This window comes from Lytechinus variegatus, chromosome 6, assembly GCF_018143015.1.
Source record: "Lytechinus variegatus isolate NC3 chromosome 6, Lvar_3.0, whole genome shotgun sequence".
Classification (NCBI taxonomy): Eukaryota; Metazoa; Echinodermata; class Echinoidea; order Temnopleuroida; family Toxopneustidae; genus Lytechinus; species Lytechinus variegatus.
This window is the reverse complement of record NC_054745.1, coordinates 46,897,307-46,919,200: the sequence shown is the minus strand read 5'-3', so window position 1 is coordinate 46,919,200 and position 21,894 is coordinate 46,897,307. Positions and strand designations below refer to the sequence as shown.

The following is a 21,894-nucleotide window of genomic DNA, read 5'->3' as shown; positions in this document are numbered from 1 at the left end:
GACTGGGGAACTCTGTTCTGGTGCAAAATAGTAAGTATCTAAATTTGCAAACTCTTAAGAATTCTAATCAATTGTAAAGACATTCATAACTTATAGTTTCATGATACCGAGTATTCCCTGTAGATTCCTTTGGTAGAAATGCTTGAGACATTGACAACATACCAAGTTTAGAACAAGTTTTAGAACAAATATACAGGTGTCATTTCCAAGATCTAACCATGGACATACAAGAACATTTCATAGATGAAATTAACCAGATCAAACTATGGGATCATTTTCCTGTAAAACATAATCAGTAACCCAAGGAGTTTCTAAAATCATATCCTGCTTGATACAAATTACATAATGCCAAGCTTGATTTTTCTCACTCAAAAGTACTTGAATAAATGCACATAAGCAACTGACATGATTTATATTGCAATTAGTCAGCCTCTATCATTGGCCTACATTTAGAAATAAAAATCGTGTTAAAATCATAATCCTCAAATTCTAAGAAAACCATGCCAAGAATAATCTCTCAAACAAGATTTCTTTAACTCTGAATTTATGATATGAAAAATGTATTTTATGGACAGACACTTTGCATGATAAACCAAGTTTTCTCTATCTGCTTATCAATAAGGTTTAGGATTAGTCTGTCCGCATGATTCTAAATAGATTCATCTTGAGCAAAATATCTTCTCTTGTTTAAATGAAAACCTGTAAAAATAAGTTTCTTTCTATCCTGAGCTTTCAGTTGAAGGCACTTCTTTTTTTAATATCAATTTTACCCTTTTCTATAAACCAGAGTTTATCAGACAAATCAAAATTTCACATGAAATATTGTAACTTAATGAAGTGACCTTTAACCCTAAAAACACTGGGGGGGGGCTGATTCAGCCCCCCCTCGACATTTTTCGCAATAAATCCGCCGCGCAAAATTTTTTGACCGCGTCACTCGCTGACTTTTTACTTTCAAGTCTTGCGCAACTTTTGAGACCAAAATTGTGACCCCCGGGTACGCGGTTCCGAAATTACGCAACATTTCGTAAGTGCATGCAGACCCAAAATTACTCAAAAACGTGAATTTGTGTACAAATCCAATGCAAATAGTGAACTTAGCCAAATTTCATAAATGTATCATTATTTTTCCTTTTACTGCTTAAAATCAATTAATTTTATCTTTTTTATGGTCAAAATAAAGTCCCCAACAATTTCCATTGAAAAAACAATAAAAAACAAAAAGTTGAAAAACAAAGAAATACATAAGAAATTTAGAAAACAATAGAATACATAAGAAAATAAATACGATTTTGAATTTTTTTTAAAATCAATTGGATCAGATGCTTATCTAGAGTACGTGAAATAAAAATTAGCATTTCTGGGGCATTAATTTATTAATTAGAGCAAACTTATGATTTTATGCATAAATTAGCATAATTAATGAGACATGAGATTTTTTGCAGAATTTTATGTTATAGTTTTGTAGATTATGTTGTTCAGTAGTGAACACCATATCTACGAAGTAGCCATACTTACCTATTCCCTTAAAAGCCATTCGATCGCCACGCTCGAATACACCCGGCAAAAAATTTCTCCTATAAAAGGAGAAAAAGTCTGCAACGCAGACTAGAGCCCCGCACGACAAGGAGGGAAACCCCGCCCTATATACTATAAGTACCTTGCGTGCGTGGCTCACTTCCTCTTTCTTAGGCAAACGAACCTCAGAAACAGAAAGAGGGGAGGTGGGAGGGTAGCATAGGTAAGTATGGCTACTTCGTAGATATGGTGTTCACTACTGAACAACATAATCTACTTCAGATACGCCATACTTACCTATTCCCTTAAAAGCCAGATTCCCACGGAAACAACTATGGGAGGTGGTCAGGCCAAAGCCAAGAGGCCCTACAGATCAAATCTATTATACAAGATACTAAAGACAAGCTTGTAAAGTTAAACTCATACCTTGGATTAGCGATGGGAACCGGACAGGGTGGCCCTTGCAAACTTGGATTCATCACCGAGGACATCCGAGAGGTAGCAGGATGTGAATGTATTAGTGTTGGACCAATATGCCGCTTTCATTATATCCTCCATGGGTACGCCCTTGAATAAAGCCCAGGAAGCAGCCAATCCTCTTGTGTCATGGGCTCTAACTTTCTGGTGAATGATGACTGGATCACCAGCAGATTTCACTGCCTCCACAATCCAACGAGAGATAGTATCCGGCGAGACGGCCCTGTGAGGGGGAATAAAACTAACAAAAAGTTGATCGGAAGCACGAAATTGTTTAGTCTTATCAAGATACCATTTTAATGCTCTTACCGGGCACCAAAACCTATCCTCCCTAACTGAAGAAAAGGAACTTATGGATGGTAGAACAATTTCAAGAGGGAGAGAGGACTCCCGTTGATTCTTGGCAAGAAAACGACCATGAGGAATAAGTCTAACCTTGTTTTTCTCCCAACGAATATGCTCAGGAGCTGTGGTAAGAGCATGGATAGAGCTACGCCTCTGACCAGAAGCCGCTGCCAGAAGGAAAACAGTTTTTATGGTTAAATCCCGCAAAGATGCATTATGCATTGGCTCAAAAGGGGGCTGACTGAGGGAGACTAACACCTGGGGAAGGCTCCAAGCAGGAGCAAGAAGCCTTCTACTGGGTCTGTTAAGAAAGAAGGACTTTAATAACCTTGACAGAAAAATAGAGGAGGAAACAGATTCACCATTGTCAAAGCCTTCATGTAGGACAGCTATGGCAGACCTGTAACCTCGAATAGTATTACATGCCAAATTCTTGTCATACAAAGATATAAAAAATTCAGCAATCTCACCTACAGATGCCTTGCATGGATTAGTCTTAGCCTGCCGACACCATCTAACATAGTGACTGAGTCTGGAGTCGTAGGTTGATCGTGTGGAAGACCGTAAACATTCGGCCGAGAAATTGGCAGCCCGTTCAGAAAGTCCAGCCTTGATTGCTGCTGCCCTGTAATGGGCCACAGTGTGAGCCTCAGTTTGTTGGGCTCGGGGTAGTAGTGCTGGGTCCCTGGTTGACTCAGGATGTCCTGCCTCATCGGTAGAATCACTGGGCTCCCCCACAGAAGGCCGACTATCGTTGAGAACCATGGTCGGCGGGGCCACCAGGGGGCGACTAGCAGTATGGTTGCTCCTTCCTCCTCTACTTTCTGAAGTACCTTGGGGATGATTGCAAATGGAGGAAAAGCATAACCGAAAACATTGTCCCATTGAATTGAGAAGGCGTCTGTCGCCACTGCTATTGGATCCCTGTGCTTGGTGCAGTAAGTAGTGATCTGCTTGTTTAGTGTTGAGGCAAATAGATCTATCTGTGGGTTGCCGAATTGATTGAATATCTCCTTGGCCACAGCCTCGTGGAGCATCCATTCCGAGGGGAGATAGCGTCCCCTCGATAAGAAGTCTGCTATGTAATTCTCCTTTCCTGGAATGTGGGATGCCTTCACCGTGATGTTGCGACTGTCGCACCATGTCAAAATCTCTAGAGTCAGTCTGCAAAGGGTCCTTGACCGAGTTCCCCCTTCTTTGTTGAGATATGTTACCACCGTCTGGTTGTCTGACTTTATCAGGACACACTTTTCCACTATCTCGGATGCAAAGTGTTGGAGGGCTAACTGCACCGCAATCATCTCCAACCTGTTTATGTGAAAATTCAGCTGATGACCAGTCCAGTCCCCCCACACCCTCTTCGAGTCCATGACTGCGCCCCAACCTTGGTTTGAGGCGTCGGTTAGGATGACCACTGACGGAAGGGGACCTCTGAAGGGCTTCCCTGAGGTCAGAGACAAGGGAAGAAGCCACCACTGAATGGCCCCTATTGACTCCGGAGATAGAGGGATGTAGGTTTTCTCGGCGTCCATGGGTGGGCGAAAAAACTTGAGGAGATGTAGCTGGAGTAGTCTCATCCTCAGTCTGCAAAGGGGGACTGTATCCACTAAGCTTGCTAAGAGTCCCAGAAAAATCTGCCAAGTCTTCGCAGTCGAGAAACGACTGGACAGGAGTTGCTCCGCGACTGCTCTCGTTCTCTGAACCCGGTGGGGAAGGGGGGCTGCCAGCTGACGCGGGATGTCTATAAATGCTCCAAGGAAATCCGGAGTCTGAGTTGGAGTCAATCTTGATTTTTCCCAGTTTATGAGAAGGCCTAAATTTGTCGTTAACGCGATAGTGACCTTCAAGTGTCTGTGAAGGGATTGTTCTGAGGGGGCGAGGATCAACCAATCGTCGAGATAACAAAAAATTTTTACCCCTCTTCTTCTTAGCTCTGCAGCAATTACCCTGACGAGCCTTGTAAAAATGCGAGGAGCAGAGCGAAGGCCGAAAGGGAGGGCCTGATACTGGTAAGTGTCCCCTCCTATTGCGAAACCTAGGAGATGCTGAGAGGACTTTGCTATTGGAACGTGAAGATACGCGTCCGATAAGTCTATAGATGCCGCCCACTCGTGGGGGCGAAGCAGGGGCAGGATCTTGGAGAGGCATTCCATCTTGAATGGCTTGTTTTCGATGAACCTGTTTAGTTTCTTTAGATTCAGGATCATCCTGAATTTTCCGGACCGTTTCCGAATTAGGAAGACATTTGACAAAACAATTTTTCGGCTGGAGGGCACCTTGGAAATTGCACGCTTTCTCTCCAGTTCGTTGATTTCCCTTAAGAGAGCCTCTCTCTTTTCGAGAGAGCGGGGGAGGGCAGAGGTGGTTCTTAGTTGTGCGAACGCGTCCCGATAATCTGGGTCGATCTCGACCCGGTATCCCTCCCGCACTATCCTGAGAATTAGTTTGTCTCTTGTTATGAGGCTCCAATTTTTTGCAAAGAAAATGAGTCTTCCTCCTACGGGGGCTATGGGGGCTAGTAAGTCTGGGGAAAACGGTCCGGCCAAGGAGTCACAAGTGTTTAGGGGGGTACTGAGAACCGCGGGACGATCTGCGTCGACCCCGAAAGGGCTTAGGGGTCCTTTGATTGGTCTGGGGCCTCCTATCCCTGACCTCGCGTTGTGGGGGGGCCTGCTGTTGCTGGTTACTCGGCCCAGAGGCCTGCTGACGTGAGGAGGAACGTTGGCCATAAGAATGTGAAGACAGCCTGTACACTGTCTTATCAGCCGTGGAAGAGGCAGAGATGGAAGATTCTAAAACTTCCTGAAAACGACCACTGAAAAGGTCATCCCCCCAGGCTGGCAGTCTTTCGAGTAGTCGAGTAGCATTTTTTTCAATCTGAAGTAGGTCAATGACCTGTGAACGTCTTGCTCTCGTGCAAAGGCCGTTCTCGACGCCTGTTCAAACTGGTATTCTGCAATCTTCATAACACACTCCCATATGTCTCTGCGATCCTCTGGGGAGATACATAGTCTCTCAGATTCCCGAAAGGCTGTCAAAAGATATGTGTGATAGGTTGCTAGGCGCATAGATGCCCTGGCTGCCTGGTCAATAGAGGTCAACTGACTCTCCATACGCTTAAATCTACGTGACCCGAGTGGATTCTGATTAGAGTAGCGCGATCTCTTAGCCTTAGCATCACCAACACAAAAGGCTGCATCTGGGACTGTGGGAGTCTTGAAAGCGTGCTTAAAGTCTCGTTCCCCAAAGCGAAAGTGCTTCTTAACCACTCTGTTGGTAGGACGTAAGTCCCTTCCCCTGTCATTAAGGTAATTCAGGCAGGATGAGAAGGGTTTGTCAAGCTTCACCGCAGCTGAGTTGACAGATTGTCTCCCAAGCTCCGAATCGAGACAGAAAATAGGCTTAGATTCCTCCAAGTCGGTAGTCTCTGCCTTAAGCTGGGGGCAGTATTTCGTAATCAAATCTGCAGCCGAAACAGGCTTGCTTTCTACGCTATCATGGCGAGAGCTGGGGCTGGAAGCAAAAATAGCTGAAGAAAAACCCTCACTAATCACTGAAGCCCCCTCCTTCTCATAACGACCGCTAGCAATGCTCTGTCTCTCTGATCCTGAAGTAGAAAGTTGAGACAGCAAAGTGTCTGCCCATTTTCGCTTGCGGGATGCTATGGGCCGATGGTAGCCATATTCAGAGTCTGAATCATCCTCATTTATATCAATAGAGGGAGCATGACAGGTACTCGGGCTTCTCCCCCGAGTACGGCTTTCAATGTCCCGTTGTCCTGGCCGTGGCCGCTTCGCCGGTACTCCGTCACGCCTCAGCGGCCCGTCCGGTGTCGGGGCGCCTGGGCTGTCGGGCCGAGTTTTGGTCTGCGCCGCTGATCTGGTAGGGGCGCTGGTGTCGCCTGCAATCGGCTGATTCGACAAGTTCATACATTTTTGCGCCGCCTGGAACATCTTCATGAACCATGCCGCCGAGGCAATGTCCGTGTCGTCAGGGGGATGAAAACCCGTTTTTACGTCCTTCCCTGATTCCCCCATCTTCGCTTTCTTGGTGACGGGAATCGTCTCGAATTTATCCGAGTCGTCCAAAGAAAACTCGGCCCCCTTCGGTATCTTTCCCAGTAAGGTGACGGACGTCCCGAGGGTTAATTCGTCCGGAGTAGGGGTTTTAGTTTCTGTCTTCCCCTTGGGTTTGGCCTGGGAGGGGGTCTTGACTTTTCCTTTGAGGGGGATTTTGAACCCTGTACCTCGTTTAGACCTGGCTATATTTGGGGTCTTCTTTCCTCCATCATCTTTCATAGCTCCATCCTCTTTTTTCGTATTGTTCTGGGAAGTGTTATTACTGGCTTGATTGGGGCCCTGACGGGGAGAGTCTTTCGATCCAGTTGTTTGGCTCATTATGGCGGATAATATAGACGTGGGGCCTGAAACGTACCTCCGTCTGGTATGGCTGTGGGATCGGATGAGGCGTGGGTACCGAGACCTCTGCCTACTTCTGTGATGAGACGTGGGTTCTGAGACCTCTGTCTACTTTTGTAATGAGACGTGGGTTCTGAGACCTCTGTCTACTTTTGTAATGAGACGTGGGTTCTGAGACCTCTGTCTACTTTTGTAATGAGACGTGGGTTCTGAGACCTCTGTCTACTTTTGTAATGAGACGTGGGTTCTGAGACCTCTGTCTACTTTTGTAATGAGACGTGGGTTCTGAGACCTCTGTCTACTTTTGTAATGAGACGTGGGTTCTGAGACCTCTGTCTACTTTTTGCCCTGAGACGTGGGTTCTGAGACCTCTGTCTACTTTGGGAAAAGTCTTGTACTGTTTGGGTGTATAGAAACTCTAACTGAGCGTAAGCGCCACACAACCGTTAGGTTCGGGCGCCGGCAAAAGAAAGAGGAAGTGAGCCACGCACGCAAGGTACTTATAGTATATAGGGCGGGGTTTCCCTCCTTGTCGTGCGGGGCTCTAGTCTGCGTTGCAGACTTTTTCTCCTTTTATAGGAGAAATTTTTTGCCGGGTGTATTCGAGCGTGGCGATCGAATGGCTTTTAAGGGAATAGGTAAGTATGGCGTATCTGAAGTAGATAATGCCATGGGAAACACGTGTGCCAATTTTTGTCGCGATCGCGCGATCGACGGCCGAGATCATAAGGGGGGGCTGAATCAGCCCCCCCCCCCAGTCTTCTTAGGTGTCGAAATAGCCCAGTCTATTTAGGGTTAAGGATGAGTTTGACCCGGAAAGGGGGGGGGGTAGCACAGCTGAGTTTAGTTTCACCTTTAAAGTCAAGCAGATAGCTGTGAGACCACAGAAATCTGATTGACTTTTTAAAGGTGAAATTAAACTTAGATCTAATTAACACATGTTTTTTATATTCAGGGTTGAAATAATGCTTGAAGTTAGGGTATCATTTGACTAATGGAAGGATGACTCACAGAATAGGTAAATGTGTGTAGACATGAAATGCCTGTGAAAAAAAATAGTTTAGCTTAAACCAGAGAGAAGACTGCAAAACAAACCAACGAACAATAATGATAATTGCTAAGCCATTAAAATAGAGCAAATTGCATACATGCCACAACAGGTCTGACATCAGACAAGAAATACAAGCTTTTCTTTCCAAATATGAATTTTCAAACAAGTTCAAATTTTTTTTTAGGCTAAATAAGAAATATTCATATAAACTTCTGTACAATTTTTTTTTTCCTAGGAGTTATAAAGATAAAAAAAATCTATATGTACAAAGACATCTTGCGTAAAGTACTACAATGTAAGTTTGTATGGTTATAAGAGCAAGAACTTTCTAAATCTGAAGTCAAGAATTTAGTATCCACTATCCAGGAGTTAATAGGGTAACAAATCAGTTAACATTGAATGAAGGAATGGTGATGATTTTTTACCTGAGTACTACATGTAAGAAAGCATGAATGCTTGTAAGCAAACAACAAGAGGACAGGTTTAAGATCCTCTCAGAGGGACCTAGTAATGAGGATTAATGCCTTACCAAAGGACAAATGGAAATCAAGCCTGGGTCGCCAGAATCTGAAACCCCCGCTCTACTGACTGAGTTATCACGCCACCAGGTATACAATACAAGTTTACCTTGGATTGTAAACTGAATGTAATTCATTTATGATGAGTAAATAAATCCTACTACTACAATACAGGATAGAAAATTTCTCATTAGATTGACTTTGGTTTATCCTCTCCCAATTAGTTGTGTCTTGTGCCACTTGTCAAATTACAATGGGAATTTCCATCACTTGACTATTTTTTTTTAAAACAATCTCATTCTATGGCCTGATAATCATGGGTGTAGTAAAACACTGACTAAATCATCTTTCAGTGTGTTCAGATTACTCAATTATAATTTGTCTTTATCCCCATTCTAAGAATATTCTCTTTAAAAAAATTATCTTATTTGAAAGTTCAATGTTTTTATTTTTTGGGGTAAGAATTTTCTACAGTATAGGAACAATGGGTGGTCCAACATCCAAGATAATTAATGGACATTGAAAAACCCTATCAAGCTCTAGCAAACCATACAGTATTAAACTCTACGAATGGCAAGTCAACTTTTTTTTTAAATCCCTTCCAAACAAAATATACAACTATGATGACTGCATGCTACATCCTGCATCCCATTCTAATAAAAACAACAAAATATTTGTAAAGATAGTTTTAGTATACATATCAATATGAAAACAAACTGGGGCCTGTTTCACAAAAGGTTACAATTCTAGTAATTTCTTAAGTATGGCGACTACCATGGAAACCTTGATGGTGATTGGCTGATGAGACCCGTTACCATGGTAACTTCCACAATGGTGAAGTTACAACAGTTGTAATGCATTGATGAAACAAGCCCCTGAATTCTCTCTCTCATATAAAACTCTTAGAAACTTCACTATCATCTGCTTTGAGTCTCTGTGATTGTCACATAAAAGCTGTGACCTGGGGCGCCCTCGTTGGGCTGCAGAATTGTAGTGATGATGCAGTGTGTGACTGTGGTGAGTCCAGTAGGTATGCTGATGATACTGTGTGCGTGGAATCCTTTAATGGTGAGCTGTCAAGAATTGGACCACTAAAACTGAAGGCTGTGAATGGTGATGTTGTCATAGGCACATCTAAACTACTGATGTCGTTGAAGGTGTCCAGCAAATTGTCCTAGAGATGAAAAAAACAATAAGAATAATTGAATGAGAATCTTGGAAAATATAGAAACAGGATATGTGGAAGCACCTTGGTGTAGCGATTCTGATTCTCATCTTGTAATCAGAGGGTCTTGTGTTCGAATCCCACCGTGGCCTTACGTCCTTTGGCAAGGCGTAAATCCACACTTTGCCACTCTCACCCAGGTGCTAATTGGATACCGGTAGGAAACAACCATCTTTGTGTTTTGTTTAGCAAGTATGCACCTATAACAGGATGCTAAAAAGCTATGAATCCAGTGACTGGGTAAAAATAAGTGTGAGGTGCTTTGAACAGTCGTAGATTGATACCACGCTTTATAATTAAGCGAATTATTATCTTCTGGATGATCTGTTTATCAACCTAGTGGGGTGTTGCAAGAAAGTTGCAATCAATTGCAAATAAATGATAATTTTGAAACAACCATTCTGATTGGCTCAGGGTCTGCCCTTTTAGGAAAACATGCATGCAACAATGATTTTGATTGGCCAGTGACAATCAGTTGCAACTTGCGATCGATTGCAACTTTCTTGCAACACCCCACAGATGACTTTGTAAAAGATAACTCTAGAAAAGAATTATAAGCCCTAACCCTTTTTTTTTCTTGTAACCGAGATAATATTCACCTCCTTCCTGCCTCATAACACCAGAAAGTTGTATGTAAAGTGCTTTGTGGTGAAACCAAATACAACACCATATAAAACAGATTGTAGTTCAGATGCCTATTTTATACAGAAAATGATACACAGCCAATAACTATCACAAATTCCATGGAAGTTACAATGGCAGAGTTTAAGCTATGAAGTATCAAACACATTAATCATTCAGGTTCGCATTCATCGGAACTTGGAAGTACATTGTGTACCTCGATCATGTTTCTGTAAATATGTCTTTTTTAGTACACGCACATGCACATGTGTGCATGTTTTTGAATGACAATCTATCTTCATTAGCTGTAATGCTATAGCTCACCTGTAAACCAAGATCACCATCGAGTTGAGTTAATGTAGGGTCTAGTAGATTAAGACTAGGGTTGAAGAACTGTTCAGCAAAGACAGTATTGTGTGTAGTCTCATGTTTGGTGTCTGATGCTGTCACTGTTGTAGTGGTTGCCGTTGAGATGATGCTCTGAAGAGGAGGAGGAACCGTTGCTATGGGTGGGGTGGATTCTCTCTGTGAAGGTTTTGGCGATGAGGCTGTCGTGATCCGGGATAGGGCTTCAATTCTTGAGAATTCCTCTGAAAAATATCAAGGTTGGGAGTGAAATGTTAAGACATGTATTCTCAAAGTAATCGTATGAAACGGAATAATGAACAGAGAAAAGAAATTTAAATCAACATTTCTTGCCACTGCTATTCCCTACCAAAGGTTTAACTTCACAAGGCCTGGGCTGAACTTGTCTGGTCCAGTGGTCCCCAATCAATGACATCAGTTACAATGTCCTGCAGACTGACTGATCATTGAAGAAATTGACATAGTAAAAGACTCTGATAATTATCCATCATAACCCTACAGTACATGTACAGTATGTAGGCCTGAGAGGGGGGGGGGGCTCAACAATTACTCGTGCAATATATTTGCCATGCAATGCAATTTTTTTTTACTGCGCCACTTGCTGACTTTGCCATCTTTTGAGACCAAATTTGTGACACCTGGGTACACGGTTTCAAAATTACACAATATTTTGTAAGTGCACGTCATATACCAAACATTGCTCAAAATCATGTTTTTGTGTATGAAGTCAAAGCAAATTGTGTTTTCAACCAGAAATCATAAAAAATGATTATTTTAGTTTTGCTGGTCAAAATGGATTTATTTTATGCTGTTTAGGATTCAAAAGAATCCCCAACAAAGTTGATAAAAAAAACAAAGAAAAACAATAGGTCCAAAAACAAATGAATATTTTAAATACTTGATCTGATAATTTTTTTAGTAGGATTTTGCATACTATTTATGCATAAATTAACTTAAATCAATTAATAATTAATGGCAATTCGTAAGAAATAAATTAATACCAGTACACATATTTGTAGATTATGTCCCAGACAATCTGCATGCCAAGGTAGGTGGGATCGCACAATCGACGGCTGAGATATCAACCCTAGCCATATAATCTCCCAACATACCCCAGCCCAGTCTGCTATGCAGACTCTGAATGGCTCGTGAGGATCTGCTGGTTTGCGAAGCGAACCAGCCTGAAAGGGCGAGCAAAGCTTCTGCAGCCTCAGGAGACCTAGTCTGAATCAGCTGAGGTACACACACTGCAGAAGTGGGTCTACATTTGTAGACTAACCCCAGCCTAGAGTTTCATGACATCATCAACAATGGAAATATAGATCATACACAGGTCTTTGAATTTATCAGCCTGTAATAATACGAATTCTTGCATTTGCACATGAGAGCTCTAGACTGCTGTAGTTTAAGCACCATCTCGGGATGAGAAGCAAAGAATCCTAGTAGTTTTTTCTGGCAGCAGGAAATGGTAAAAAAAAACTGTTATGACTCAGTTGCGCATGCATACTGCATTGTAAATGAAATAATCAATAATTTAAAGAATTATTGTTCCTCTAGTGAACACATTTTTCCCAGCATCCCGTAAATAATCTTGATAGAGCAGAGTATACTGAGATCATAGATTGTATGATGGATGGATGTACAATGCCATGATAGTCAATGGATTGTGATCTTACCTGGTTTAGCCATGCTTCTCTTAATACCAGAAGGATCTTTCTGAGTCCATTTATAAACTTCTTCTTCCATCTTTGCTTGTTTCTCTGGATTCATTGCCCACAGACATCCTTTCCTAGCTGAACCATTACTATTATTAACCTGTGGCTTCTCTATCTTAGCAAAGCATTTGTTTAGTGACAGGTTGTGTCTGACAGAGTTCTGTATGATGGACAAAGAGAACCAACACCAAGATTATAAAACTGTAAAATATTTTAAATCATCTAGAGATACTGTGCTGTAATACACGTACTTTTGAAGTGGGAACATTGATGGTATTAATTCATTGTAATCATTTTATTCATTACAAAACCCTACATTTTTGCTTCAAAAATTACAATGTGAAAATCTTGGTGAGTGGAATCCACCAATATGAATGAGCTTTCAAAAGTACGGTAAAAATAATCACTTCAAACTTGATTGACTGTAATCATTTTCAATAAACATTTTTAAATCAGGGGTGTGAGTGAATAAAAAAAAATCTGAAAAAGTCTGGAATAGAAAGAGCTCCCATACTTTTTTACAGACGGAAGCCCAAATAAGCTGAAATTAAGCTGAAAAAAATCTGATCTCTCACACCCCTATGAAATTCAGTTGCTCTCTAGAGTTCATAAAGATTCTGAATCAAGCAAGAAATTTTGAATTTGGGAGGATTGTTTCGATCATGAAAATTTACAAATCTGGCTCAGTTTGAATATTTGGAAACAGCACATTTCAGCTGATTGTCAACTTTTGTCTTAAAGCTCAGAAAAAATAAACTATGTAAAACAATAGAGCTTCTGATACTTCCCCTCATCTCCTTAACAATGTACATGAAGGGATCAGCTCATGCTAAACTTGTACAAATGATTTGTTACGTTATGTAAAAGACCTTTGTAAACATAAATCAAAGTCTAATACAGAAAGAAAAACACCTGTCAATTCCTGGATCCCTATTGGTTGAATGGAAGAGGACAAACAGGTAGAGGTCTGTCAATACAATGGGTGAGTGCACTTTAATAATAAGGGGAGATTCCTTTAGTGTACGAATAGAGGGGTGTGCTAAAAATAACTTGATGCACCTGTTCTATGGCTATGAAGATTGAGTCCTCCATGTCAATGTCATTTAAAAGTAAAATCAGTTTCACTCTTAAAGGTAAATGCTAGTTTTGGTAACGATATTAAAATGAGTTCGTACAGAATCCAATGAAATGACCACCAAAGTGTTTGTTTGTATAAATAAAACGCATGTGCCAAAGGATTCTGGAAGAAATTGTGTAATTGCTGAGAAATCAGCAAAAAAGCACATGATTCCGGTAGGGCGTCGGTCCCGACGCTCTAAGCAATAATTATACATTGCCCCACGTGCGCTTTTCTGTGTTGGGGATCTTCGGTGTGAACATTTTTCAGCGTAGATTTCAAGATTTCACAAAGTTCAGTTAATGTAATTGTACCAGATCTAGATCCTCGATGATATACTGACAATTAAACCTTGTTTTACAGACTTTCTCATGAAATCAGTGTTTACTGCAACTACTGGAATTTCTCTTTAATATGATTCACACAATATTTGAGTAGCGCACTTTTCCTCCATAATTCATTGTTCAATGTACTTAAGCAAACTAGATTAGAAATAACGTATGGTTCAAACTTGAACAGTCTGTCAAAAATCACTCTTCTACAGGTAGGTCAACACCACATTACACACATCAGGTTGCCCCTGTAGAGGATGCCAATATCTGGGGGGGGGGGGTTTCAAACTACCAGTATGTGCCACAGGATTTGCCCTGCACAACTGAGCCCCACCCCCTTCCCCAGCATGTTTTCTTTGAAATCAGAACTCTTTTTCAAGGATCATGATTTGTACATGTATGTTAACGTTCCAAGGTCTAAACTTGTTTGAAATACATTTTTTCCATGAAATCTAACTTTTGACAAGACAATTACATGTAAGAACCATTTAAAGTCCAGCTGCACACCCCTATTAGGTGTACATCGTGAGAAGAGGACATTAAGTTTAACAGCACAGAATAAAATCATTGCAGAAAAAAAAGTTTTAATTTTGAATTCTGTACACCAGAACAAAATTAAAGGACAAATCCACCCCAACAAAAACTTGATTTGAATAAAAAGAGAAAAATTCAACAAGCAAACATGTAACACTGAAAATTTCATCAAAATCGGATGTAAAATAAGAAAATTATGGCATTTTAAACTTTCGCTTCATTTCTCAAAACAGTTATATGCACATCTCGGTCAGTATGCAAATGAAGAACTGATGACATCACTCACTATTTCTTTTCTATTTTATTATATGAAATATGAAATGTTTTTATTTTCTCGTCATTGTCATGTGAAATGAAGTTTCATTCCTCCCTGAACACATTTTGTGCTTCAGGCAAGGAGGTCCTAATCGTCAAATTCGTAAAAATTGAAATATTATATAATTCAAACAATAAAAAACAAAAGAAATAGTGAGTGAGTGACATCATCGGCTCTCTCATTTGGATGTAACTGGCTCGTTCATATAGGGCCTAACTATTTTGTTAAAAATAAGCAAAACTTTGAAATGTCATAACTTTCTTATCTTACATCCGATTTTGATGAAATTTTCAGAATTGTGCTTAAGTATGATCTTCCTCTATTGATTCAAATCAACCATTTTTCTGAGGTGGACTTGACCTTTAATGACTGACTTTAAAATTGTGATTTATGGACTTGTACATTAGGATGTGTCATATAGTTCTGGAATGGGCTTTTGTTCACTTGCCTCTGTTTGGGGGGTACATGTATTTGTGAGTGTATTTTAGTTTTAATTTTAATTTGATTTGAAACTCCAAGCTTACCTTCCATCCATCTGGTGCAGTCTTGAAGTATGGGAAGTTCTCACTGTAAATAACAACAAAACATTTTTATTAGAATTGTCAGGTTTAAAAACACCAGTTGAAGAGTAGATTGAATAAGGTATCTAGGGGAATGTTGCACTGTAATGATTGGTTTAATTAATACATTGAAATATATCACTATGCTACATGTATTACACCTAAAGAACTTACATGAATGGTGCCCCATGTAAATATCCATGAATCCTGATGAACTTCAAACTCAGACAACCTTCCCAAAAAAATAATTAATGTACCAAATGTTTGAAAAAAAAAATACAAGTCTAAAATGAACTCATGAAAACAAGTTTATTCGTGAGTGTGAATTAGAAAATCGAGTCAATTTGAGTAATTTTGCATAATATATATGAAAAACATTTAGATGTACTGGCATGTATATCAATTGGTTCAGCACTGACTTTGGCATACATGTACATGTATGTGTAAAGTAGAGAAAGTACAGCTGCCTTCTCCACCCCCCCCCAAAAAAAAAAAATTATGATAAAAAAATATGAACTGAAAAATGTACTGATTGAAAATCAATGTATTATTTTTCTTGCAATGTTTTGACAAATATATAACCATGGAGCTATTACCTCTATGGTATAACTGCATTTGTCTGTTTAAAAGGTGTACAGTAAAAGAACATGGAGCTCTGTAATAGCTCCATGGTAAGAATTACATGAGAATTACTACATTACGAGTAACCACTGTAGACACGACAGTAAAGATAATTAAAAGAAGCTTGCATATACATGTAGTGTAGAAAGAAGGAACACGATGTTAGAAAGTAACAATTGTTACATTGTACTAAGGCTGATTGTACATACATGTGACTGTGAATGTTGACAAACTTGACCAAAAATAGTACAAGTTCAGTTCCAAAACACATGCACTCTTGCACAGGAGCCATTACTCACAAGAAAGTAGGCAAGGCACTTTCATTCATTCATTCTCAAAGCATGAGTACACCCACATGTGGAGAACTATGAATAATAACCAGTCACCAAGCCACACCTCCTTGGCTCATACCCAATGCAAACTACTATTGTTTTGATGCACACACTGTGTGTGTGTCACTGTGTAGGTGGAGTAACATGGGTTGTGTATAAGATCATGCTTACTCACACCTTACAAACTGGACAACCCAATAACAAATGGACTAGTCTTTATCAGCAGACCCCATATTGATCAAAAGTTTTAAAAACAATTCAATGGTTGAATCAAACCTTGTAATGAAACGTGTATCAGAAAAAAAAATCAGTGAAAGTTTTTTAACATCAATTGGAAAAAGAATAAGTTACAAGCTGTCTGAAATGATAACTAAATGAACATGTATTTAGTGATTGCCTGGATGAGTTCAAAACAGCACCATTGAAGCATTTTATGAAAGGACTTGTCAGACAAATTATTCTATCATTTGTAACAATAACTGTTGTATCTGACAGTTACTATGGTAACAACTTACAAGCCCTGTCTTATCTGACAGTTGCTATGGTAACAATCTGTTACCATGGCAACTGTCAGATAAAACAGGGCTTGTCGGAAAAATTGGTCTGACAAGTCCTTTCATTGAAACTTCTCAACTACAGCAAATTCAATAAAAGTCAGACAAAAATGTTGATGAAAGGCTCATCAGGGAAGCGTTTCATGAAAGGACTTGTGGAGACGTTTTATCCAACAAGTCCTGTTTTATCCGACAGTTACCATAGTAACAGTGCTTCTCAGCCAATCAGAATCGAGGAAAGATATCAGATCTGACAACTTGTCGGACGAAAATGCTGATGAAATGCCCCCCTGGATTGCCCCAAAAAATCAATAAAAGTAGTTCTACTTCTAGATTATACATGTAATAATTTGTACTTCATAATATCAAAATGATTCAAACAGGGTACTAAAGTATAATGTAAAACAAGTTAGTAACTAGCCAGTTACAACCAGTACATCACTGACATTCAGTAAATTCTACATCACATGACAAGTGCATGAAACAGCCACTATGAGGCAATCAGTGTGATTCATAAAGGCTTTAAATAGAGTCAATGCACCATTATAGGATTTAAAGAAAGCCTGGACAAGGGTCTTGTCAGCAAGACTATTCAGATGAGATTTCTAGGTACACCCACCCAATACCTCCATTGACTGTACACGCTATTGATCTACTGGTACAATGCAGGGGGCCTAAGTGTACTGGGGGAACTATTGTATTATTATGTAACCCAGTTTAAATGCCTTCAGTACAATGTAGGACAAAGAACATGTGATGACAGCTGGATTCCAAGATCATGACAAAGATGTTGGAAGACAAAGCAGGATCTGAAAAGGTCCCATCTTCATGATTAAAACATGGTGTAATCTAGATCTTATTTTTATTTTTTTATTGTTCAGAATATTATGCATGTACCTTTACAAGACAAATCACAACAATGAGCAATCAGAGCTAAGTGTTCAAAATGGACCTGACTTGGTGGAAACAAGAGTTCAAATCAAATAATGCCAAATAAGTCAGCCTACATGTATTTCAAAGTTGCATTGAAAGCACAGACTGCATCTTCACTATTGCCTCTGTGAATAATGATAAAGCCTCTAATGTACAGCGTATGAATTAATGAGTAAGACGACATTTGAGAAATCAGGCTTTATCAAAACATTGAACACTCAAAGATCACTAGAACAGTTTCCACAACTACGAAATAAGATTCATCAAGTGTGACCTGATGGACTAGTGTTATTGCTAGGAACAGAAAAAATAATTTCCCCAAACAATTTGTGTAGCCAAGTATTTTCAATTGAAATTTTACTTGCATAAAGTAAACACCATGACTTTTTTAGGGGTCAACTTAAGTTGTATCCATCCAATCTACAAACTAAAGTGTATACATGTAAAGCCAGTCTTGACTCTTATAAAATATATACATTGTAATAAGCTAGTGTACATGAATTTTTTTAGTAGTGTCAACCATTGAAAATGATACAAGAGGGAGGCAGCATAGCTCAGTCAGTTGGTTAGAGCGCATGTTTCGGATAAGATCGTAGATCTCAACGTGAGGGGTTCGAGTCCCGCTCATGCCGAAACGCGTCTAACAAAAAATCTGATGCTATAGCGTTATGTGTTACCGTGCCTCACCACTGTATTCAGTGCAGGTGTGAATGAAGTTGGAAAACACTACATCCATCAGAAAGGACGCAAATGTTGGTCCCGTGTATAGGAGAGTCATAACCTATATTCATGTTATTAAAAACTAATACACTATTCGTCAAAGAGTAGGGTGTTCACCCGGTGTATTGCCGGTCCCAGTAAGTCAAGTCAATCTTGACGTTTATATGCTATAATAATCAATATAATGATTGTGGGCATTAACGGAAAGACAAGACAAGAGAATATCCAATTAATGAATAATGGTCTTGGAATTGTTCAAAATTGAGGAATACAGTATAAGATGACAGATTGAAGGCAGGACCTCAAAACTGGGCTACATTTTTTCCAGCACATCATACAGGTACTTGCCTTGACAAAAATTGACAAAATTTAGAGCTTCCAAGAGTTCAAATTTGTAATCAATTGATGTGAACATATAAAAGTCCAATCATGTTATATCAGGTCAAAATAAGAAATAACAACCTTCATTACATGGTACCCTAAATGTAGGGTGTTTCACAAAAAGGTCAATGATTTCACTATAACAACGTATTACACATGTACGCACAACTGGTAAGGTTAGACTTAATAAGATAGTACATGTATGAGGACGGTCCAATCACAATTTTTTTGTCCAAAGTTTTACCCAAATTCAATATCCAATATTATTACAGGCATAATAAAGATGAAGTAATGTTATTGACAGATTTCAAATACATGTATATTTGCAATGCAAATACATGTAGACTAACATGATTATTCATACAAGCACTAAGCCATCTGTGTTATATAGTTTTCTGGTGTAATTTATATTCTATACTTTTTAGACTATATAGAAAATGTTAAATCCTACATGAATAACCAAACAATTTTTTCTAGAGCTCTAATTAATGAACTCTCTTCTCATCACTTCACTTACTTCTAGGCTCAGACTAGTCAAGAGCAAACAAATTGATTCCAGTCACTAAAGCTTCCAAGTTGAAGTTTACCCTGATGAAAACTTAAGTATTTATTTAAAAAAAAAACTAGAAGAAATAATTTAAAACACAGGTAAAGACTTGAGGAAAATCCATTAAAAGATTAAAAAAGCTTTTATCATTTCATCTTTTGTTGAAATGATTGATGATTTACCCGGTGCACTATACCAAAACAGTCCTGCACTGCACACATCTAATCTCTTTATTGAAAATGGTTTTACATTCAGTTAGGCCTAAAGTTAGAGTCTATAGAATATCACCAACAAAAATGTTTCACACATGCTCCTGCAAGAAAAATAGTCATCATGAACCATTAAATCAAAATAAAACATTAATTATTCAAGCATTTTGTAGGACACCTGACGCAGAATTTCAGAAGACGACATCAAGATCTTACTGCTACTGGTATTACATGTAGAGTGTAATTCTAATTTCTAACAACATTCTCATTCTTCAACTGGTTTTCCTACAATAGTCTATTTTTCTGGATTTTTTTAGTTTTTGTCAGGAAGTAAACTTCCCCTATTTAAACAGGAAGATTAAATCCCATGATTAAAAAATACTCACCACATAAACTGATAAATCTCACTGACGGGCAAACAGCCAGCTTGACTATTCTTCAACGCCATTGTAATGAGACAACTGTACGAGTAAGCCGGCTTCGGGTAGACTTTCTCAGCCTTTGCCTTTGGACTCGCTGGATGAACACTCCCCTTTTGTTGCTGAAGTTTGAGAGCCGAGTTCAGATCTGAACCATTTTGCACATTTCCATTGGCCAAGTGTAACTGCTGCTGTTGGATTTGTGAGATGAGAGTCTGTGCTGCAAGTTCATTAAAGTTTGATAGGTTGATTTGAGAGAGATCAGTTGCCTGCAGTGTGCCATTTTGAAAAGTCAAGTTCTGGTTCCCACTTTGCGAGCCGGTTGACATCGTTGAGAGAATGAGTGGTGACTCTTGTTGCTGCTGTGTGTTGAGAGAAAGGATGGGGGACTGAGAAATGATGTTTCCAATGCTACTCAGACCAAGGGTTTCAGTGGACGAGGCAGAGGCAGCTATCTGTGCCTGAAGCTCAGGGAGGCTGTTGACGATCATTTGAAGACTGGCCTGGGCAGAGTTGGGGTCCAACTGCAGCGTGCTGGTAGAAACAGGCATGCCTGTTTGAGGGTCCACAAGCAGACTATGAATATTATTTTCCACTCCATCCATCCCAGTAATCTGGCTCAAATCCACAGTATTGGCTGTCGTTGTTAAAACTGAAGTTGGATTCGCATCTTGGGCTGTGGTTTGGACGGCTTGCTCGTGAAAATAACTCGGCAGCAACGTAAATTCAGTGGAATCTAAATCCAAGGTTGTCGTCTGCAGCGCGGAGAGATCCGTCGACTGGGGTGCGGGTGAAAATTGAGCAGAATCTGATCTCAAAATCTCATTCACTTCGCTCTGCACTTCATTCTCAAAAACATCATTCACCGATAATTCAGTTACTGATCCATCTCCGTAGAAATCCATGATGAAATTAAGTTAAAATCACGAGCTACATGAAAAACAAGAGAGTTGTTTACGCCAAACGAGTGCACGAGTGACTTCACTTCGGTGTAGTCCGACCTATTTAGAAATTCATACAATAACAATTTCGAAACGGTATGCCTTACGTGCGCACTGGCCGTTGTGGTTGTAGTCCCACACGGTAAAATCGAATTTCACCTGTAGAAAACAGCTTTGCAAGAAAATTGTAGGCGTCTGTCAGCTCCAAAATTCTAACCAATCCAAGGGAAAATATATTTTTCACGTAGATATGTAGAGTTTCAGGTCTCACTGTTCGGAAATTTTATGCAATAAGAAAGAATACGAAGTCATAACATAGTAGTACACACAATCTTTCTATTACGAACCTCTGTACAAATCTCGTAGTAAAAAAATCCCGTTGAGTGTGTGCATGCAATGAACAAAGACGAATGGCAATTTAAATAACCCGTCGTGGATTGGTCGCTTGCGCCCCACATGACTTGCCGCATAAATGGCTGCCTCTGATTGGTCGTTGTTAGTCGTCGTCAAAGCAAGCCATTATGCTTGCCGATAAATTCACGTAGCAGGTGTATTTTGGACATTTGCCATTTTCAACGTAAACAACTCCCGTTTCCTCTAAAATCTAAAGCAAAATTGTATACTTATACAAACATATATATTTATTTCTTGCTACATCTGGAATAGATCCATGTTAAACAACATAAATTCGTAAAATGACTGTTGGAAATTTTGAAAAGCGGGTCTGGAGAGATATGTCCCCTCTTTGTACATAGCTCTTTGTTCGTCTTTATTTGGGTGTGGTCATTTGCATATTTGTGGTATAATGAGGATTGTGTGTACCCGCAAGTGTCTGTATGTTAATTCGTGTGTAGTTGGAACTTGTGTGAGTACGTGAGTGAAGTAGAGTAATGTACGGGGTTACTTATTTTATCGTTGTATTGCACTAGCAGTAGCACTACATGTATGTACGTTTGGCAGCAATCGTCCAAAGCACGTCGAAGGCAAGCTCTCGTAGAAAACTACAATTTCATTGACGGGTTTATCAGCTGATAGATGAAAACATTGAGTGACAGAGCAAGCTAGCGACCTCAGACCTCTTTTCGAAACCTTAAAGATCCGGGGTAGTTTTAGTTCGTTTTCCG

The 21,894-nt window shown here is 39.8% G+C and overlaps 2 protein-coding genes across 2 annotated transcripts; both read right to left on the bottom strand.

Annotated features, from left to right (window-relative positions):
* Positions 1–1,584: 1,584 nt before the first annotated feature.
* Positions 1,585–4,492, bottom strand: LOC121417563. Its single transcript, XM_041611300.1, has 2 exons — positions 2,811–4,492; positions 1,585–2,218 (listed from the first exon to the last, which is right to left on the bottom strand). Exons 1-2 carry the CDS (start codon positions 4,486–4,488, stop codon positions 2,172–2,174), a joined length of 1,725 nt encoding a protein of 574 aa, XP_041467234.1. The 5' UTR covers positions 4,489–4,492; the 3' UTR covers positions 1,585–2,171.
* Positions 4,493–7,706: 3,214 nt separating this feature from the next.
* LOC121417564 (forkhead box protein A1-like) lies at positions 7,707–21,150 on the bottom strand. Its single transcript, XM_041611301.1, has 5 exons — positions 19,797–21,150; positions 15,078–15,120; positions 12,216–12,414; positions 10,498–10,763; positions 7,707–9,501 (listed from the first exon to the last, which is right to left on the bottom strand). The coding sequence occupies exons 1-5, from the start codon at positions 20,732–20,734 to the stop codon at positions 9,271–9,273; spliced, it is 1,677 nt and encodes a 558-aa protein (XP_041467235.1). The 5' UTR covers positions 20,735–21,150; the 3' UTR covers positions 7,707–9,270.
* Between the last annotated feature and the right edge of the window lie 744 nt (positions 21,151–21,894).